General features: G+C 42.6%; 1 protein-coding gene across 1 annotated transcript in view; it reads left to right on the top strand.

The window, feature by feature from the left end:
• LOC310792400 (pregnancy-specific beta-1-glycoprotein 1-like) overlaps window positions 1-12,222 on the top strand; it is a gene marked incomplete at both ends in the record, with an annotated part of 30,201 nt that extends 17,979 nt beyond the window's left edge. Inside the window, 7 exons of the mRNA XM_083654115.1 lie at window positions 9,040-9,288; window positions 9,743-9,970; window positions 10,639-10,899; window positions 11,173-11,436; window positions 11,696-11,783; window positions 11,880-11,934; window positions 12,196-12,222. Of these exons, the coding sequence (XP_083510241.1) occupies window positions 9,040-9,288; window positions 9,743-9,970; window positions 10,639-10,899; window positions 11,173-11,436; window positions 11,696-11,783; window positions 11,880-11,934; window positions 12,196-12,222 (1,172 nt within the window). The remainder of the gene's footprint in view (window positions 1-9,039; window positions 9,289-9,742; window positions 9,971-10,638; window positions 10,900-11,172; window positions 11,437-11,695; window positions 11,784-11,879; window positions 11,935-12,195) is intronic.
• Between the last annotated feature and the right edge of the window lie 6,505 nt (window positions 12,223-18,727).

The raw sequence follows: 18,727 nt of genomic DNA on the forward strand, positions 1-18,727 counted from the left end.
TTTTCAAATTCAGTGTTTACATGTGTTTTTCAGTATGTACAACATTTTATTATCATAGAAATGTGTTTTTATACAGATCATATAGACATCAGTAAATATCGGTTATCGGCCATAACAGCAATCTTAATATCGGTTATCGGCATCGGCCAAAATTTTCATATCGGTGCATCCCTAGTTTTGATGTACATTTTTTTTATAACATGCTAGAACCATGTGAGAGGAAGCAAGCAGTGCCCTTACTTCAAACACGTCTTTCAAAATAAAAGTCGCAATTCAGGATGAGCGCATTCTCTGAGTCGATTCAGGCAATGAAAAACGAAATTGTCCCCCTGGGCAATTTAATGCTCTTTAATATTGGAGAGGACAGTCCTTTGCGAGTGTCCTTCCTAATGTTTAGAGACTAATTAAATACCATTTATTTTCTCATGACTCAAACAAACCTGCAACTGCTGCAGCCTCAAGGAAGGTGATTTCCAAAGCAACTAAAAGTGTTTTTTTTCCTTTCCCTGCAGAAGGACTCTTAGGGATCTTTATGAGTTACCGAGACAAACTCTTCACAGAGTTACTCAAGTTCAATAGCAACGCTCTAAAACATAAGACACTAACTGGCTCTCCAACATTAGAAGAAGAAACCAAATGTAGTTTTGTTGTGGGGGCGTAAATAGTGTGGCTGATTCATTCAGTATGCGGTCGAGGTTAAGAAGCCGAGCAGAAGTCAGAGGAGTGTGAAGAGGAAGAGGCCCCCTCGATGCCGGGCCCGTCACGGAACGTTTCGTCATATAGAGGAGCGTCCGTCTGGGAATTTTTCTCAGGGAGACACAATATCCATAATTCTGCTTGTTCTCTGAGGCTTGAAGCAGCACCCTGCTGCACGCTCAGAGTAAATGCACTTTTTTGTTTAGCATCCAATGAGCAACAGTGTTGGGCAAGTTACTTTCAAAATGTAGTATACTACATATTAGTTACTTTCATTTGAAAGTAATAAGTTACTTTACAATATTACTTTCTGTGTAGAGTCACTTGTTACTTATTACACTACTTTTGCATTACTTTCACCCTAATAACAGCAGTAGCAGAATGACATTGCCGCCCTGGAACCATCACAAAAAATAATTTAAACCGTCTTGAAGTCAGTGTAAACCATCCAATATTCTAAATCTTATCCTTTTCCTTTGTTATTGTCATCTATAGTGGTTATTTGCATGATAACACACAATTTGATTAGGAAATGATTGTATCTTTATTTAAATATGTGCTTTGATTAAAAAGAATGTAACTCAATTTGTAACTTGTGTTACTTGACAAAGTAACTGGTATAATATTACTGAAATCCTATTTGTAATAAGTTATACTGAGTTACTGCTAAAAGTAATATATTACATGTAATATGTTACTTTTGTAATGAGTTACCCCCAACACTGATGAGCAATAGCTTGAATGGGAGTGTCCGGCGGGTACGGAGTACGGACAATGACAAGGAGACTGGAAATACGGAGGGAGATGCACGATGCATTCACCGGTGAACAAAATAAATTGTTGTCACGTAATTATCTGCCAGCATATCTGGATGATATATTAACACTGACAACTCTACACATTGCCGTCATGTATTAGAGGGACATCTGTCTTTATCCAAGAAGGCACACATTCCAAATCTGCAAACACAAGCTGTGCTCCGTGGTTGGAAAGTGGTAATCTGCCTACCCAGCATTTAATTGAAACTGAGTAGGCAGGTGCTATCCATTTTACAATCGGTTTTGAATATAGGCTGCGTAGGCCCGTGGGTTTCTTCTTTTCGAATAAAAGAAGATGATGGAAAACTGGACTTAAGAGAGGACGTGGGAGAGGATCCTGCAGTTACTCAAAATACAATGATCACACTTACAAGGTATTCATACATCCATACTTACCATACCTTTCAATTGAATGCAGAAAGTTCAAACCCTTTCTGTGGGGTTGGCAGAAAGTCGTTGTGGGAGATGGAGGAAAACAGCAATCAAAGCACACACCATCACAAAATAACTCCTGGAATACCTTGAACATCATAGATTCATGAGGTCTAATGGTGGAAGAGCATCTGAGGGTGGAATTCTCCTTTGATACCTGCAGGAGTTGTGATTATATATTTATTGCTCACTGTACTCTGTCAGGGTCATCGCTGTTATCTTTTACTTTACTCCTTTGTGTTGGTGCACACGGCCAGAGAAGCAGCTACAGTAATGATGAAGATGATGAGCCTACTTACTCTGATCTGACAGCTGCCAATCTTGCAAGATCATTAAAATGACATTGTACCTTGATGAATCTGATTCGTCGACACTGATCAAAATAGCTTTCAGCCGACCGAACAGCGGTTTTGCACGATCAATTATGAATTGATGGATGAAACATTATAGTGGAAAGGGTGGACGCAAAAGCGTGCTCTCTGCCATGAAATCAAACGCCACCAACAAGTTGTTTGTGGGGCAGAACACAGAGGAGGAATTTAATGTGAACCAGGCAGTAGCTACTTGCCACTCACCATGGGCTAAAGCACAGTCTGGTTCTTCAGAACAAAAATACAACCGTCTTTCAACACAATGTGCTATCTATCATCTTCTACTGTTCAAACGACATCCGTTCGATATGTTAATTCACTTCACTTTCTCTGAATTAAATTGAATTTTAATTTAATTGGTGATTGTATTTCTTTTCATCAGGCTAGTGTTGATAGATGAACCAAATCAAATGTTTCTTCGATTGCAGATTGATGATCATATAAGCTGGCATATTTAAAAAAAAATGCATTGTATATTTGTTTTTAACGTAGTAGATTTAATTAGGATGGCTTGTGCATCCATAGAGTTAACATATCCATTGTAGGATATAAAGATGCTATTTACAGAAGAATGAAGATACTATTTACACAAGAATAGCAAAAACATCCTACAATATCCTACTAATGGAGCATGGCGATATTCAGGCAGGCCATGTGGTCAAGCCCAGCTTAAACTCAGCCCACAGCTGATTAGGAGCTGATCTCAAACCCAGCGATAGCTCAGCTGACGCATTCAATTGGCTCAAGTCAAACTTCAGTCTGCCTGCCTAACAATGCTGCTTCCTCTGCAAGCCGTTTGCAACCCACCTCCTCCCCAGCTCCTCCTTTCATGCTGTATCTGACTTAAACAATGTAATTTCTGTTGTCCTTGTTGTCTGTTCTGTACCTGGGGGTCTGTTGTTGCTCTCCTTGCCTAAAGGGTTTCCATGTTGCTCATGGAGGGGCAAGGAGCTCCCAGAATCTGCTGCCTTAGGCATTCTATGTATGCTCCTGGAAGGGGAAAGAGCCCACAGAACAGAGCCATACTGCCAAATATAACTTGTGCAAATATCAATAAAGCTTTATTTTTTACTAAAGTGGTCCTGACTGAACTATAATTAGAGAACTGTCTGTCCGATCGCCTCTAACATTTAGAGGAATTAATCTGGTGTGGGGGGAAATTGAGGGGTAGGTGCACAAGGGGGCCCTACAGTAATAATTAATGTATTTTTCTCCACACTCACATAGACATTATGTGACATGACATCACAACATTCGAGTGATGTCATCAGTCACATATTGCCCCTCAGGGAATTTGCTCTAAGAGAGCTCAAAAAAGAACATAACAGACACACATATAATATACAGCACAAACAAAGCATAATATACATCACAAAAAAAGCATCACATTGCGGGATAAATGAGGACATCAGGTGCAAGTTCAAAAAGTGCTAAAAAAACAGACCAAATAATTAAAACAGCTGAATGCTACGTGGGACAAAGGATGTAATGCCTCGTTTGGTATGCACACTTACACCTCAACACATCTCAATCTTCATTAAACCTTTAAATGATATATTGTTGTGGCGTGGTCCTTGCTAGTGAAATGGAAGTTAATGACATGTTAATTTAGGTTCAGGAGGAGGGCCGCACCTCAACCACTCCTCTAACCACGCCTCTAACCACACCTCAATTACCTGGCATGGTACTGTATACCTGGTGAACCCGTCCTGCCCTGTTTGTCTCAGTTCTCTTGACCCACCCTCCCTTCCCTTTAATCCTAACATCTTTATTCCTTCCTGTCAAATCTGATGCATGTCTCACTTGTCTCGTTTCCTGGATCTGTCTGGGGGGTCTCTAATCAGCTCGGAGGTAAAGCACACCTGAGATGTATTCAGCTCAGTGAAATTGTGAAATTCAAAAATCATTGTCAGACGATAATAAACAAGCAGGCTCAACTGTCTTACAATGTGTTGCAAAACCTCCACCCAAACCACAACCTTTAGGTATATTTCTCTTTTCAGTCAATGTGTTATCATGACGATGTGGTGTTTCTTCTGTGGGTGATACAGATACGCCTCTCTCTTTTCTATAGATGCTACAGTAGACTTATACTAGTTCATCAGTTTGCAAAACAACAAACCCATTTTTGGTTATTAAACTTGGTGGTTTACTGGCTGCTTTCACGCACGTCAGTGAGAAAAAGAGGAAGGAAGCCTGATGCTCTTTCTTTCTTTCTTTTTTATACGAGCTTGTCTCTTCTGTCTTCAAACTCTCAACCACAGAAGACCACATCCTTCTTCACGGTAAGTTCTGTCACAGAAATTGTGTTTTAAAGTTTGATTTTATGGCGTATTACTTACAATTTAACAGACATTTGAAAGGTTATCATGTGTGATTTATTATTATTTTGGAGACCTGCCCCATTGATTGCGTTAATACTTTGTTCAATGATTCAATGATAAGGGTAATGACAGAGTACAGTACATTGTCAGCTTAATATGAGTAGAAATGTGTGTTTTGATGATTGATATATTTCTCGTGTTATGTTATCTCCCTGCTGATGTGTTTGAACATCTCTGCAGCCTGGACAGAGAGACGAGAGGACCAGCTATGAGTTTTACAGCGGCAGCAAGTGGATTTCTTGTCTTCCTTCTGTCTGCGCATGCAGGTATTGTGCATTTTGCTGACTATGTAAGAGCAACATACAGAGAGTGTCAGAGTAGAATAACCAAAGCTTACATTAATTCCTAGCTGGCTAGATTGCACTATATTTACTATTCAAAGCATCAATACTAAGGAGTGCAAAGGTCAAAGCCTCACTGGCCTGAGCATCAGTCTCTTTGTACAAGATGCACTAAAGTAAGGCTCTGTAGTGATGTGGTGTATATCTTTACAACTTTACAACAGCAGGGGCCAAATGCCTAAACCATCATGTTGTATGTTTCCAAATTTATTTAAAAAAACACCATGCATACTGTACGCAGTCTTCTGAGTCCGACTAGTGTGATGTGACAAAAAAGGATAATGTAAGTGTGAATTTGGATGACATTTTATTTTGAGCTTTTTTGGGCGTACACTAAATATACACAGAGTTTTATACATTTGGCCCCAGACTTTGTTTCATTAAAACTGAAGGTTCATAAGTTCGTTTTTGTTTTCAAATCCTAGAATCATCTTTAGTAGCCTGTGGTGTGGTCATGACTGAAGCCCTCAGTTAGTCTTCACACTAGTGATGCCTCCTTTTATCCCTTTACCTAAAGACAGTTGTGGACCGACAGACAGCACCAGCTATAGAGTTGCTGCTCACAACTAACAAGATTAGACTACTAAACTTCAGATGAATTAACACAAGTCCACAGTTGCTTTTTTCATCTGCGTAATATTGCAAGAATTAAATCAGTCCTCTCTGCTAAAGATATGGAAACACTCATTCACGCCCTCATTTCCTAACACCTCGATTACTGCAATGCCCTCTTTACATGCCTCAGCGATGCCACCTTGTCCAGGCTTCAACTTGTCCAAAATGCAGCTGCAAGGCTTTTAACCAGGACAAGCCGTAGGTCTCACATCTCCCCCATTCTGGCCTCCTTACACTGGCTGCCAGTGAGACAGAGAATTTATTTTAAAATACTTTGAATTACCTTTAAAGCTTTGCGAGGCCTAGCCCCTCGCTACAACTCCTGAAGCCATATAATTCAGCAAGGCCTTGCAGGTCATCGGACCAAGGACTGTTACTTGTCCCCCGAACCAGACTCAGAACAAAAGGTGAGCGGGCTTTCTCGTCCATAGCGCCAACACTGTGGAATCGCCTCCCCCTAGGTATTAGATTGGCAGATTCAGTGTCCACTTTTAAATCGCTTCTTAAAACCTATTTATTTAAACAAGCTTTTTATTAATTTTATCCCACTTGGTTATTTTTATTTGTTGCCTGATTGGTTTTAATTTTTGTTGTTTTATGTGCTGTTCCTACACATGTTATTGTTGTGTTATTTACCTGTTGCAATTTGTGCCGGTTGACGTTTTTTTGAACTAACCTCCTATAAACCTGTTTTTATTTCCTGTATGTAAAGCACTTTGTGATCTATGGATTTTAAAAGTGCTATATAAATAAAGTATTACTTACTTACTTACTTACTTACTTACTTACTTACTTACTTACTTACTTACTAAAGTGTTGTGCACATTAAAGACAGTATGGGAAATGGCATTTTGGTGCAACTGGAATTGCAATTGGTGGATAAAAAAAATCTAAATAGGCTTTTGTTAATTCATCTGAAGTTTAGTCTAATAATAATAATAATTCATTTATTTTATATAGCGCTTTTCAAGACCCAAAGACGCTTAACAGTAAAACAAAAGACAAGGAACAGGCAGCAAACAGATACAGGAAACAGGCAACAGATACTGGGGACAGGTACAAATAACAGTGGCGGCTCAGGGCAAGGTTGTATGGAGAAGCAGAGGAGAGGAAGAGAACAGGAGGGAGGGGCAGGTGGGGGGGGGGGAGGGTGATGGTTTGGAGGAGGTGGTCAGGGGTAGGGGAGGTTGTAAGCTTGGGAGAACAAATAGGTTTTAAGTCGGGTTTTGAAAGTGGGGAGTGAGGGAGAGTCTCGGACGGTCTGGGGGAGGGAGTTCCAAAGTCGGGGTGCGGCGCGGGAGAAAGCACGGTCACCAAAGGTTTTGAGTCAGGATGGGGGGATGATGAGGGTGGCAGTAGAAGAGGATCGGAGTGTACGGGAGGGGCGATGGGGGATGAGGAGGTCAGTCAGGTAGGGGGGGGGCTAGGCTGTGGAGGCTTTGAAGGTGAGGAGGAGTAGTTTGAAGTCGATACGTTGCTTGACGGGGAGCCAGTGGAGAGAGTGGAGGACAGGGGTGATGTGATCGCGGGACCGGGTGTGAGTGAGCAGGCGGGCGGCTGAGTTTTGGACCATCTGGAGTCTATGGAGGGAACGGGAGGTGAGGGAACGGGAGTCTAGTCTAATCTTGTTAGTTGTGAGCAGCAACTCTATAGCTGGTGCTGTCGGTCCACGAACATTTCGTCACCCTTTGGTGGCCACATTTTTCACCATACGTATGCTCACATTGTGAATTCACAATTGTTTATTTATATAACCTTTATGGGAGCGTATCAAGGTTCCCAGGGCTCAATACCACTGTTTCCTCTATGTGCATTCAGCAGTGGCGCACCATGGGCGCTAACCATTGTAAAATTCACTGTCACTGTCTGTCTGTATGATCATAAGATTTATATTCACTTTGACGAGCATCACGAGGGATCTCTTTGCTAAAGCTGTGACGGGGGGGGGGGGGGGGGGGGGGGGGGGGCTCTGACAGCATCATTACAGCAGGCTACATGTCCCATAACATTTTCGCTGTGAGGTGACTAGTAACTAACCACTGAGCCACTGTGCTGTCCAAGTTCATTTCCAAATGGCTACATGTATGTTGAGGGGTCAAATACATTAATCACTTAAGATCTAAATATAGAGAATCCAGCAGGCAGACAGTGTTATTACTACTACTTTCTTTTAAAAGTACCATGGTTTGTGTTTTGTTATGTGAGAATATATGTGACTATTCGTGGCAGATATCTCCTCATTTCTCATGGCAGACTTCTCATTTGTCAAATTTGACTCTGTCAACATTATTATTTTCTCATCATACATCTGTACCAAACTCTAGTTCACCATGATGTTCTAACATCAGTGTGTGCTGTGTGCATGTATACTAATGGTGTCTGGATCATCTAGGTGTCACATAGTGGCTTTCACACATTTATCTGTTTCCGTTTTCACACTTCACACAGCAGCAACATGAACAAACCAAACAAAGTACAGAGTCAAACTCCATAATGCATCTCTTGCTGCATGATTTATTTACCATTCTCAAACCAAAGTCTTTAACTCTGCTTTCTCATATCTCACTGTCTCATCAACTCATCAATAATCATATCAACATGAATATTATATTATTGTTGTGTATCCATATAGTAGCCTACTCCACTTTATAATGTTCTCACATCAGTGCAGTGCTATCCCCATTTATGGTTCAGATGATTGGGGCGTTGAGTCCTGGGTGTGACATGCAGCTAGATAGGCTACTTTCCCCCAACTCAGTGATCAGTATTTATAGAGGGCCAAAGTCACACCCTCTTCCACATTCAGCATACAAACCAAGGGATTTCATCCGCCATTTATTTTTCCATCTACATATCGTAAATGCTTATATAGCTTTACTTGGTCAAACCAAGTGATTCTGCTATATTTAGAATCAGGAGAGACCATTATAACGTTTCACTCTGACAAAAAATGGCAGATAAAAAAAATCTTTTCAACATTTTTATTGTTCTATTATTGTTGATGTTATATGGTCTCTCCTGATTCTAAATATAGCTGAATCGTTAGTTTGATGAAGTAAAACTATTTTAATAAGCATTTTACGAAATGTAGATGGAAAAATTAATGTTGAATGAAATCCCTTGGTTCGTATGCTGAACGCGGAAGAGGGTGTGACTTTGGCACTCTATTGACAGTTGTGTTTCACACTCTGCTCAGCAGCAAATATGACCAGTCTGAACAGACAGGCTAAGTACTCTATTGGATTTCATGCATCTCACTCTTTATGTGAGTAGTGCAGGTCTCTGGCAGGTTCACATGCTGTAACTCCACTACAGATGAAAGTCTGTCCTGTAATGTGTTTGTGAATGTGATGTGCTTTGTGATGTGCTCTATGTGTTACAGTGGTACAGGCTGAGGATGTCTGGGGAGTGATTTACAATCCTACTGAGATCTGTGCCTTCAAAGGATCAGCAGTGAACATATACTGCACCTACAGTTACCCCAACTCCTTAAACCACTACTACTTGCAAGTTACAAAAACATTCTGGTTGACTAAAAGTGTGGATCTGAGAACAGACCCATCGTATCAGGATCGTGTGAAGTATCATGATGATCAGAGCAAATGCACCTTCAGTTACACTGAACATACTGGTACTACTGTATCCTGTCCTGTACTCCTGAGAATCACAGACCTGAGAGAGACTGACTCAGCTGTGTACAAGTTCAGGTTCGAAACAAACCATCCAGGTGGGAGCTTTACTGGTTATCCTGGAGTCACTCTGACTGTCACAGGTAACACTTTGATCAGATGATTTGTTCATTCACTTCCAAATATAGCTTAACATCTTGCAAATGCTGTTGTGATTGGTGTGTGTGTGTGTGTGTGTATGTGTGTGTGTGTGTGTGTGTGTGTGTGTGTGTGTGTGTGCGTGCGTGCGTGCGTGTGTGTGCGTGCGTGTGTGCGTGCGTGCGTGCGCGCGTTTGTGTGTGTGTGTGTGTGTGTGTGTGTGTGTGTGTGTGTGTGTGTGTGTACGTGCGTGCGTGCGTGCGTGTGTGATTGACAGTTTAGTCTCCAGTGACATTTCTGTCATGTTCACATATCCAGGTCTCCAGGTGCAGGTGACCAGGTTATCAGTCAAACCTTATTCCACCCAGGTAAAGCTGCAGTGTCACAGCAGTTGTCCTCTAGCTGGTGATCGGAGGTACATGTGGTACAAGAATGGAAAGAAGATTGAGGAAGGAACTTCTTCTTCTTATACAGGCTACTTTGCTCCTGGAGACAGCTACTCCTGTGCTGTGTTTGGATATGAGGCTTCCTGCTCTCCTTCAGTGTGTGAGTGACATACCGCCATCTGGTGGAGCTTTTTGAATTAAATTGAATATATTTATTGTCATTGTACCAGCCAGGTACTGTGGGCGGCTTTAGCTCAGGAGGTAGAGCGGGTCGGCCAATGACGCAAGGGTTGGCGGCTCGATCCCCGCTCCCTCCCAGCTGCTGTCGTTGTGTCCTTGGGCAAGACACTTAACACTCCTTGCTCCTGGTGGTGTGTAGGCACCCTGCGTGGCAGCCTGCCGCCATCGGTGTATGAATGGGTGAATGTAGACTACCTACTGATTGTAAAGCGCTTTGGATAAAGGCGCTATATAAATGCAGGCCATTTACCATTTACCATTTACAATGAAATTAGGTTGCGACTCCCATAGATGCAATACAAAATACATTACATTAAAATGATAAGATGATAAAAAATAGAATAAATAATAAATAGAATAATAGCAAGAAGATTGGCAACATGTAAACGTACGACAGAGTTGTGGCTCAATGTGCAAAGCCAGACAGCACTAGAGGTAGATGGAGGTAGAGCAGCTTATGTTATGTATTTTGTATGTAAACTCTATCTATGCATTTAGGTTAGTAGCCTATGCATGTGATAAAGGGCCTTCTGCTTCTCTAACCATCCTCATCTTATAGTTAAGGTCTGTTAATATAATGTCTTCCAGATGGTCCAAAGGTCCCCTCAGTGTTGGTGAGTCTCTCTGGTGATACAGTGGAGGGACGTTCAGTGACTCTGACCTGCAGCAGTGATGCCAACCCAGCACCTACTTACACTTGGTACAAGGAGAACCAAACACTGCAGCAAGGACCAGAGACAAGTTACAGTTTCACTTCCATCAGCTCTGAGGACAGCGGGACGTACCACTGTCAAGCTGATAACCATTATGTACAGCTCATCTCTTCCTTTGTATTCATAGATGTCCAATGTAAGTAGAAAACATTAGCAAATCTCTTAGGCCGAAAATGACTTTACAAGAGCATTGACACTCTGATCATGCAAACCCCCTGAGAACCTAAAAAGTTCAAGCGCACTTGTTCAGAAATAAAAGACCTCAGCAGACATGCATATCAGCTAATCAGAAATTAGTTTTCTACAATGCCATGTAGCTTAATACAATAATTGTACTACTCCCAACACAAATTTTGTTCCATATGTTACAGTAAATACTATGAATTGTGTGTTTTCATTTCTCCTTCAGATGGTCCAAAGAACACTTCAGTGTTGACGAGTGCCTCTGGTGAAAGACTGGAGGGCAGTTCAGTGACTCTGAGCTGCAGCAGTGATGCCAACCCAGCAGCTACTTACAACTGGTACAAGGAGAATGACGCCTCTCCAAAAGCATCAGGACAGACCTTCACCATCACTCACATCACCTCTGAACACAGTGGAGAATATTACTGTGAAGCCCAAAACAGCAGAGGACGTCAGAACTCCACCTTGTTGCAGTTGACTGTTCTGGCAGGTAAGCAATATGCTAATTCACTTTAATTACACACAGCTTCCATGTGCTAGGTAAAAGGGGTCGGAGCTAGGGATAGGAAGGTCCTAAAGAGTCAGGGTTCGAGGGGGTAGGGGGAGTGGCTAGGGGGATGTGGGTGGTGGGAGGCGTGCGACAAAGAAGGGGTTAGGGGCTAGGGAAAAAACAGATTATCAGTCAGTAATGGACTTTAACATTTGATCCTCTAATTAATTGTCAGTATTTTCATCTGATCTCTTTACAGCCACATGGAAATTAACTGCTGCTGTAACTACAACTCTTCTCCTGGTTATCATACTCATAGGCCTATTTGTCATCTTCCTATGGATAAGGTGAGTGATTCTGTTTCACTGTGGTTATGTTCACTTAGACATTTAAAATTACTGATTTGTTCAGTAATTCAGGTGTTCATTCATTCCCCTAAGCAGAAGGAAGAGGGCTTCCCAACAACCACCTGCAGGAGGAAGAGCAGATAGTCTGCAGGTGAGACAATGAACTAAACAAGACCAAAAGAAAAGTACTTTCCTGCTGCAGTCTGGCTCCTCAGTTCAGATTGCAGAGTCACTTGCTGTCTTCCAGTGCAACTTGAAAGCCCATCTGACTGAACACTTAGGGCATGTTCACACCATACGGCAAAGCCACGCTAAAGCCACGCTAAAGCCACGCTGAAGCCACGCTGAAGCCGCAGTTTAATTTCGGCGTCCTTGTTAACGTCCTTGTGAACGTGCGGGACGTTCACACCAGCCGCACGCCATGCTGAAGCTGTGCTGAAGCTGTTCAGGCTTCTGTTCTATTTTCCAAGCGTGCAGCGCACTGAACCCGAGCTGCCAGGCATGAAGTCAAGTTGTGGGTGGAGGAAAGGCAGCGGCGAGCAGGCTCTGAGGAAAAGAGAGTGCTTCTTGTGTGACCGGTTTAGCATGACACTCGGCTTCAGCGTGGCTTTAGTGGGGCTTTGGCGTATGGTGTCAACAAAGGCTTATGTTTCTCTTTCCTCAGGACAGACAGAGAGGCAGAGAGGCAGATAGGCAGACAGACAGACAGACATACATTTCTAATGTCATGTAACCTTGTCTGTGTGATGTCTACCCCTCAGCTAAACCCGGGTTGTGTGTCTGACACGTCAGCTGCAGCACAGACACAACCCACAGACCAGCAGGTCTACACCACCGTCCACTTCTCTAACACACAGACAGATCCTGTCTACTCCAACGTCAGGCGTCAGAGAAGAGAGAAAGAGGAGGAGACTGTCCATTATGCTGCTGTCAACTTCAAAACAGCCCAAACTGATCCTGGGTGAGCCGGCCTTCACATTACAGCTGAACCACCAACATAGCACACTGTCCTCACTATGAGATTTACAATGCATGATGTTCATTGTCTAAGATCTTTTTACTGTAGATGACTAGAAAAGTGCACTCAGTGGAGTGCAGATCTCCACCAGGCACCGCTACACCGAACCATGGCCAAAATAAAACCCAACTGCGAAGAGAACCGCTTGCAGATAAGAAGGCGACATTAACATTCTTTAATTGAGTTTGACACATGGCCAAGAGTGAACGGCACCTATCGTGCTTATAGCCTGTCTTACAGTAGCCTATGTATTGACCATGACTCGCCACGCTAAAAAGAAAAAATAATAATGAAAATACTGCGGGCATATTGCCAGAAAAACAGCAATAGAGAGGTCAGAGAAGTCAAGCGTGGAAACCTCTTTTTTGCGATATTTGGAGGTTTTTGCGAATTTTGGAGCATTTTTTTTAGGGCGCAAATTGAAATTTCGCATAAAAACAGGTGGATGGAAACCCGACTACAGACACACACACCAAAAACATAATCTCCTCCCGGCTTTGCCTGGTGGAGATAATAACCATTTCATTACCGTTGTATTCTAATGTTGTGTTTGTTTGAACACGTTTCCGCTTATCTTCAGAATGCACTAATTTATTTCCCCCCTCTCAGAACCAGCAGCCAGGGAGCTGATGACGATCCATCTGAGCTGTACAGCAACGTCCACAAACCTAAGACAAACCCCAGAGTCTGAACACAACATGACTGTAGGGCGTGGAACAGTTGTTTGGAGTGGAGGCAGTTGTTTGTGACATTGTCAGTGTCTTGGCTGTGCCTTATTTGATTGGTTGGTGCTGCCTTGGGCGGAGTCATTCGGTGGTTAAGACTGACGACAGATGTTCACCTCCGGGGCCAAGCGGCACTGCTCCTCATTCGCCTCATTCAGAACCACTATGGCGGATCCCATGAATCTTTTTATATATGTTTTTATAAATATATTTTTTACTTAACAAAACGTTTTATAGATAATCTGTTTACATTTAGTGCCAAACTTTGTTTTTCTACGTACTTTCTCCGAATTGTAACATACCTTATTACCTGCAGCCATTTCCTCTTCTCTTTCTCATCGCAAGGAAAGTGGTAGAATGACAGTTGCATCGTTTTTTTTGTCTCGGATCTATTCCAACAATGAGGGACACAGCACTGTGTGCATATTGACGCAGAGCGGCTTCTCGGCTTGGCGCTTGGACCCGGAAGTAGTATTGTCGGGAGGTCATACGTCACAGCTTAACAAGTGAATAGCTTCCTTTCGGGTGTAAATGGAGTTTGAACTTTTGAGTGTATCTTCTTTTTTATAATTTATATTGTAATTATGTTCTTCAAGTTCGCTTTTATCTGTTTACATCTGTTTAGTTGCATGCCTGTTAATTTTCTAGTTGTATCCATTTTTATTCATTTAAACTGTTTTATGTCTTTCATTGTGGTAAATTCTGCATCATCATCACCATTATTATTATTATTATTATTATTATTATTATTATTATTATTATTATTATTATTATTATCTTCATTGTTATTATTATGATTAAGTTAAACCACTTAGTGCTTTTTCTTCTTCTCACGGAGGTGAGATACCTGTTTCCTAAATCTAACTAATGTAGGCAGGCCGACATTGTAAATAAGAATTTTGTTCTTAATTGTCTCGCCTGGTAAAATAAAGGTTAAAAAAAAAAACTTCACTTGAAGCAATTTAGGAATCAAATTCTGCTTTACTGATTGTAAATATTAAAACTTCACTGTGCATAGTTTGTTTATGTATATTTTAGGATGAAGTCCATGACTTGTTTATCTGACATATTTTTCAGAAGCCTATTTCTAATAAAGACTCAAAAGAAATATGTTTCTTCTTTTTCACTGACTCCCAGCCAGTGGCAAACTGGGAAATCCTTCATTATATTATATTATAGCCCCAGTCAGGACACTTTTTAAGTGGGAGTTCGGGGGTCCCCCACCAGGAGAATCTTAGTTACAAAGACATTGTTTCCTGCATTCTGGTGAATTTCATTGCACTGATACCAGAGCGTAAAGGCAAGACAGTATTCACCTTATTTGCCCATAAGGACGCTTCTGCATAACGTCATTTTGTAATCGTCTTTCCGTTTTAGACTCGGAAGTAGATTACTCCCACCTTCATAATTTTTAAACTTGCCAAAAAGCTGTTTTCAAGCAACAACAAAAAAAACTGTTATAAAGTTCTAATATTTTTTCGGATAACATTCCAAATATGTGACCATGCAGTTTATGAGAATAACGGCTATTTGGACATTTTCAACAAGCAGCGAGGAACGCTGGCTGTGTGCCGGTCGGACTAGTTAGTAGGCTATCTCTCAAACCCCATAGGCTACAGAGAGTGAGAAAACACTGTCGACGTGCTTTTGTATCTAACGTTAAATGCCGACCGGGTACAGCCATCGGCGCCTCGCAGCAGTAACGCTGTGAGCATGTCTGAAGTTGGTCGCAGCGTAGCTGCTGAATGTTGCCAAACTTCATTCATAGTTTACAGTTTATCGATGTTTACCGGCCGACTAACGCTGAACCGGAAGAACAAATAAAATTGCGTCTTACACGGAAGAGAAAAAGCGGACATGGCAATATAAGGTGAATAGTGCAGGTGTGTGCTTCGTTTGACCATCGGGGGGACGCATTAAGTGGGCGGTCTGGGGGTCCTCCCCCCGGGAAATTTTGACCATCAAACAATAATTTTTGTACATTCTGGGGATTTTTGTAAATGCTCCAATTTGTGTCTTTTCTGAGATTTTTTCTTTTCTTTTTCTTTTCTTTTAAGCCCACAGGCCATTTGCAGGCCAGGCCACCGGGAAGACTTACTCTGCTCCCTATGGCCATTCCAGGCCTGCTCCCAGCTCTTTGTCACTCAAAGTATGACTCACTGCTTGAATGATAACACACCAGTAGACAATATTTTTAAGACTTCAACAGATTTTTACGGGAACACCTATTGTTATTGTAGGCTACTGATCCTATCCACCTTATTTATAGCTGCCATGATGCCTATGGGTGCTTCTTCTGGTGTAATCCTCCCAGCCTTGTTGCTGACAGCTTGACACCCGTCTGTCTGTTTCAAAGCTGCAGGCGAACGGACCACTTCTATAGCTGTGTTCACACCGAGATATTTATTTTTCGCTCTGTCGCTTGATTCAACCCTTTGCAATCGCTCTGTCGCTCTGTTTAAATCGCTCATCAACAGGCACACGAATTGACGGACATGTGGGGGCTATAACGTTACGCAATGTCATGATGTTTGTCCACTACGAGCCACCGTAGATGTTTACAAGCTAAGCCTATCAGCGTGCTCCTAATGCGAGCTACATACCAGTAGTACAGACTTCACTTATGTCAGCTGTCAGCCTGTCAATGCGGTTTGTTGCCACACAATGAACCAGCGGTTTGTTCCAAGCCAGTGTGATCCTTGACTCACTCTCACACAGCAGCCAATCAGCGTTGAACAGCGAGCGACTGATGCCAGCGTAATTTCGCTCGAGTTGGGATATTTCATCTGGGGCGACGAGCGTATTTTCTCCCTATCGCTCTGTCTCTGTCGCTCGGACGCCCAGCGATTTTTCTCCCGGGCGAATATACGCTCAATCGCTCGTTTGCATTGACTTTGTATGTAAACTCGATGCCAGCGAAAAACTTTAATAGGTCGGTGTGAACGCAGCTTTAGAGAATCCACCCAGCAACTATAGTGTTATTAGTGACATTTACAAGTAGGCCTACTACTTTCTTTTAAAAGGACCATGTTTGTGTTTTGTTGTTTTGTGAGAATATGTGACTATTCGTGGCAGATATCTACAGTATCTCATTTCTCAGTATCTCTCCCCTACATAATGCAATCTTATTTAACCATTCGACTTCCTGTGTAATGCCTTGTCACTATATACAAGGTGACCATTAAGACAGTCAGAGACAGTTTCTGGGTTGATTTGTCTTACTGATTGGTTGTGTGCCAGGGTGAGACCTAGCCAACTGAAACTACGATATGGAGACTCTTGAGACTGAGTGTGTGTCTACATCTGCTATCTGTGCGTGCAGGCAGGCAGTGTGTGTGATAATAGCCTGAGGATGATGAGAAGCAGATAGAGGAAGAAGAGGCCCTAAAGTGTCACAACTCATTTACCAAATGATCTCTTTTCTTTGTTACTTCTTCTCATCCACCCTTCCTCTTTTTACTTTCAACTCTTCTGCTTGAAACTCTCCCCCGTCCATTCATACTTGCCTTATACAACCCTCTCCTTCCTAAGTTCCTACCTCCTCTCACCTTTTCTTTTGCACCACAGATTTTAAAAATGTATTAAACATGGGTAATTTACAGCAGGGCGATGTGGGAATTCAGGACTTTAATCATGAGAGAGATAACCAGGAAAAGAGTGGAAGAGAGATACAAAGTATGGAGACAAGATAGGTGGGTTTCTATCCTCATCTAGACTTGGACAACTATTTTGAATACCATATCAGTGGTGTAAAGGATCAGTTCATCCCAGGCCTGGGCCCTGTGAAGAGGCTCTGTGTTATGGGCCACCTGAGCTCTTGGCCACTGGGCCTGGAGAGACCACATAATATTTCACTCGGACCAAAAGGAAATTGCGTAAAATAAAGCTTTTTTAACGTTTGTCCGAGTGTTCTATGGTGCCAAGCTAGGAATCGAGTGTGTGAGATGCCTAGTATTTTCAGATGTGGAGGGAAGTCAGATTTGACCTCAAATCCCAGGTAGTGTAGCAGTAAATTCCCTGCCTACCAACACAAAGGTCGCAGGTCTGCATCCACATGTTACCTCCGGCTTGGTCGGGCGTCCATACAGGCACAATTGGCTGGTGTCTGTGGGTGGGAAGGCTCCTCTGGTCAATCGAGGCGCCTGGTTGGGGCGGAGGGGAACTGGTGGGAATAGCGTGATCCTCCCACGTGCTACGTCCTGCCGGTGAAGCTCGTCGCTGTCAGGGGAAAAGAAGCGGCTGGCAACTGCGCATATGTCGGAGGAAGCATGGTGCTAGTCTACGGTTCTCCCCAGATCGGCAGAGGGTGGAGCAGCGACCGGGGCAGCAGGGGGAAAATTGGCCAAGTACAGGTGGGGAGAAAATGGGGGGGGGGGCAGGAATCAGAAGAAAAAAACACATGCCTGAGAAGGAACCCCCACACTGAGTCTCCCTCTGCCCGGCCTTCAGTTCGTCCTCCCAGATCAGCCAGACAACAACCGATGGCATCCTCATGCACACTTACACCTCAACACAGCTCAATCTTCATTAAACCTTTAAACGACATATTGTTGTGGCGTGGTCCTTGCTAGTGAAATGGAAGTGAATGACATGTTAATTTATGTTCAGGAGCAGGGCCGCGCCTCAACCACTCCTCTAACCACGCCTCTAACCACACCTCAATTACCTGGCATGGTTACATATACCTGGTGAACCCATCCTGCCCTGTTTGTCTCAGTTCTCTTGACCCACCCTCCCTTCCCTTTAATCTTAACATCCTTATTCCTTCCTGTCAAATCTGATGCATGTCTCACTTGTCTCGTTTCCTGGATCTGTCTGGGGGGTCTCTAATCAGCTCGGAGGTAAAATCCACCTGAGATGTAATCAGCTCGGGCAGTCAGTGAAATTGTGAAATTCAAAAATCATTGTCACACGATAAGAAACAAGCAGGCTCAACTGTCTTGCAATGTGCTGCAAAACCTCCACCCAAACCACAAACTTTAGGTATATTTCTATTTTCAGTCAATGTGTTATCATGATGATGTGGTGTTTATTCTGTGGGTGATACAGATACGTCTCTCTCTTTTCTATAGATGCTACAGTAGACTTATAATAGTTCATCAGTTTGCAAAACAACAAACCCATTTTTGGTTACTAAACTTGGTGGTTTACTGGCTGCTTTCATGCGTGTCAGTGAGAGAAAGAGGAAGAAAGCCTGATGC

This window comes from Poromitra crassiceps (assembly GCF_964638095.1).
Source record: "Poromitra crassiceps genome assembly, chromosome: 17".
Taxonomy (NCBI): Eukaryota; Metazoa; Chordata; class Actinopteri; order Beryciformes; family Melamphaidae; genus Poromitra; species Poromitra crassiceps.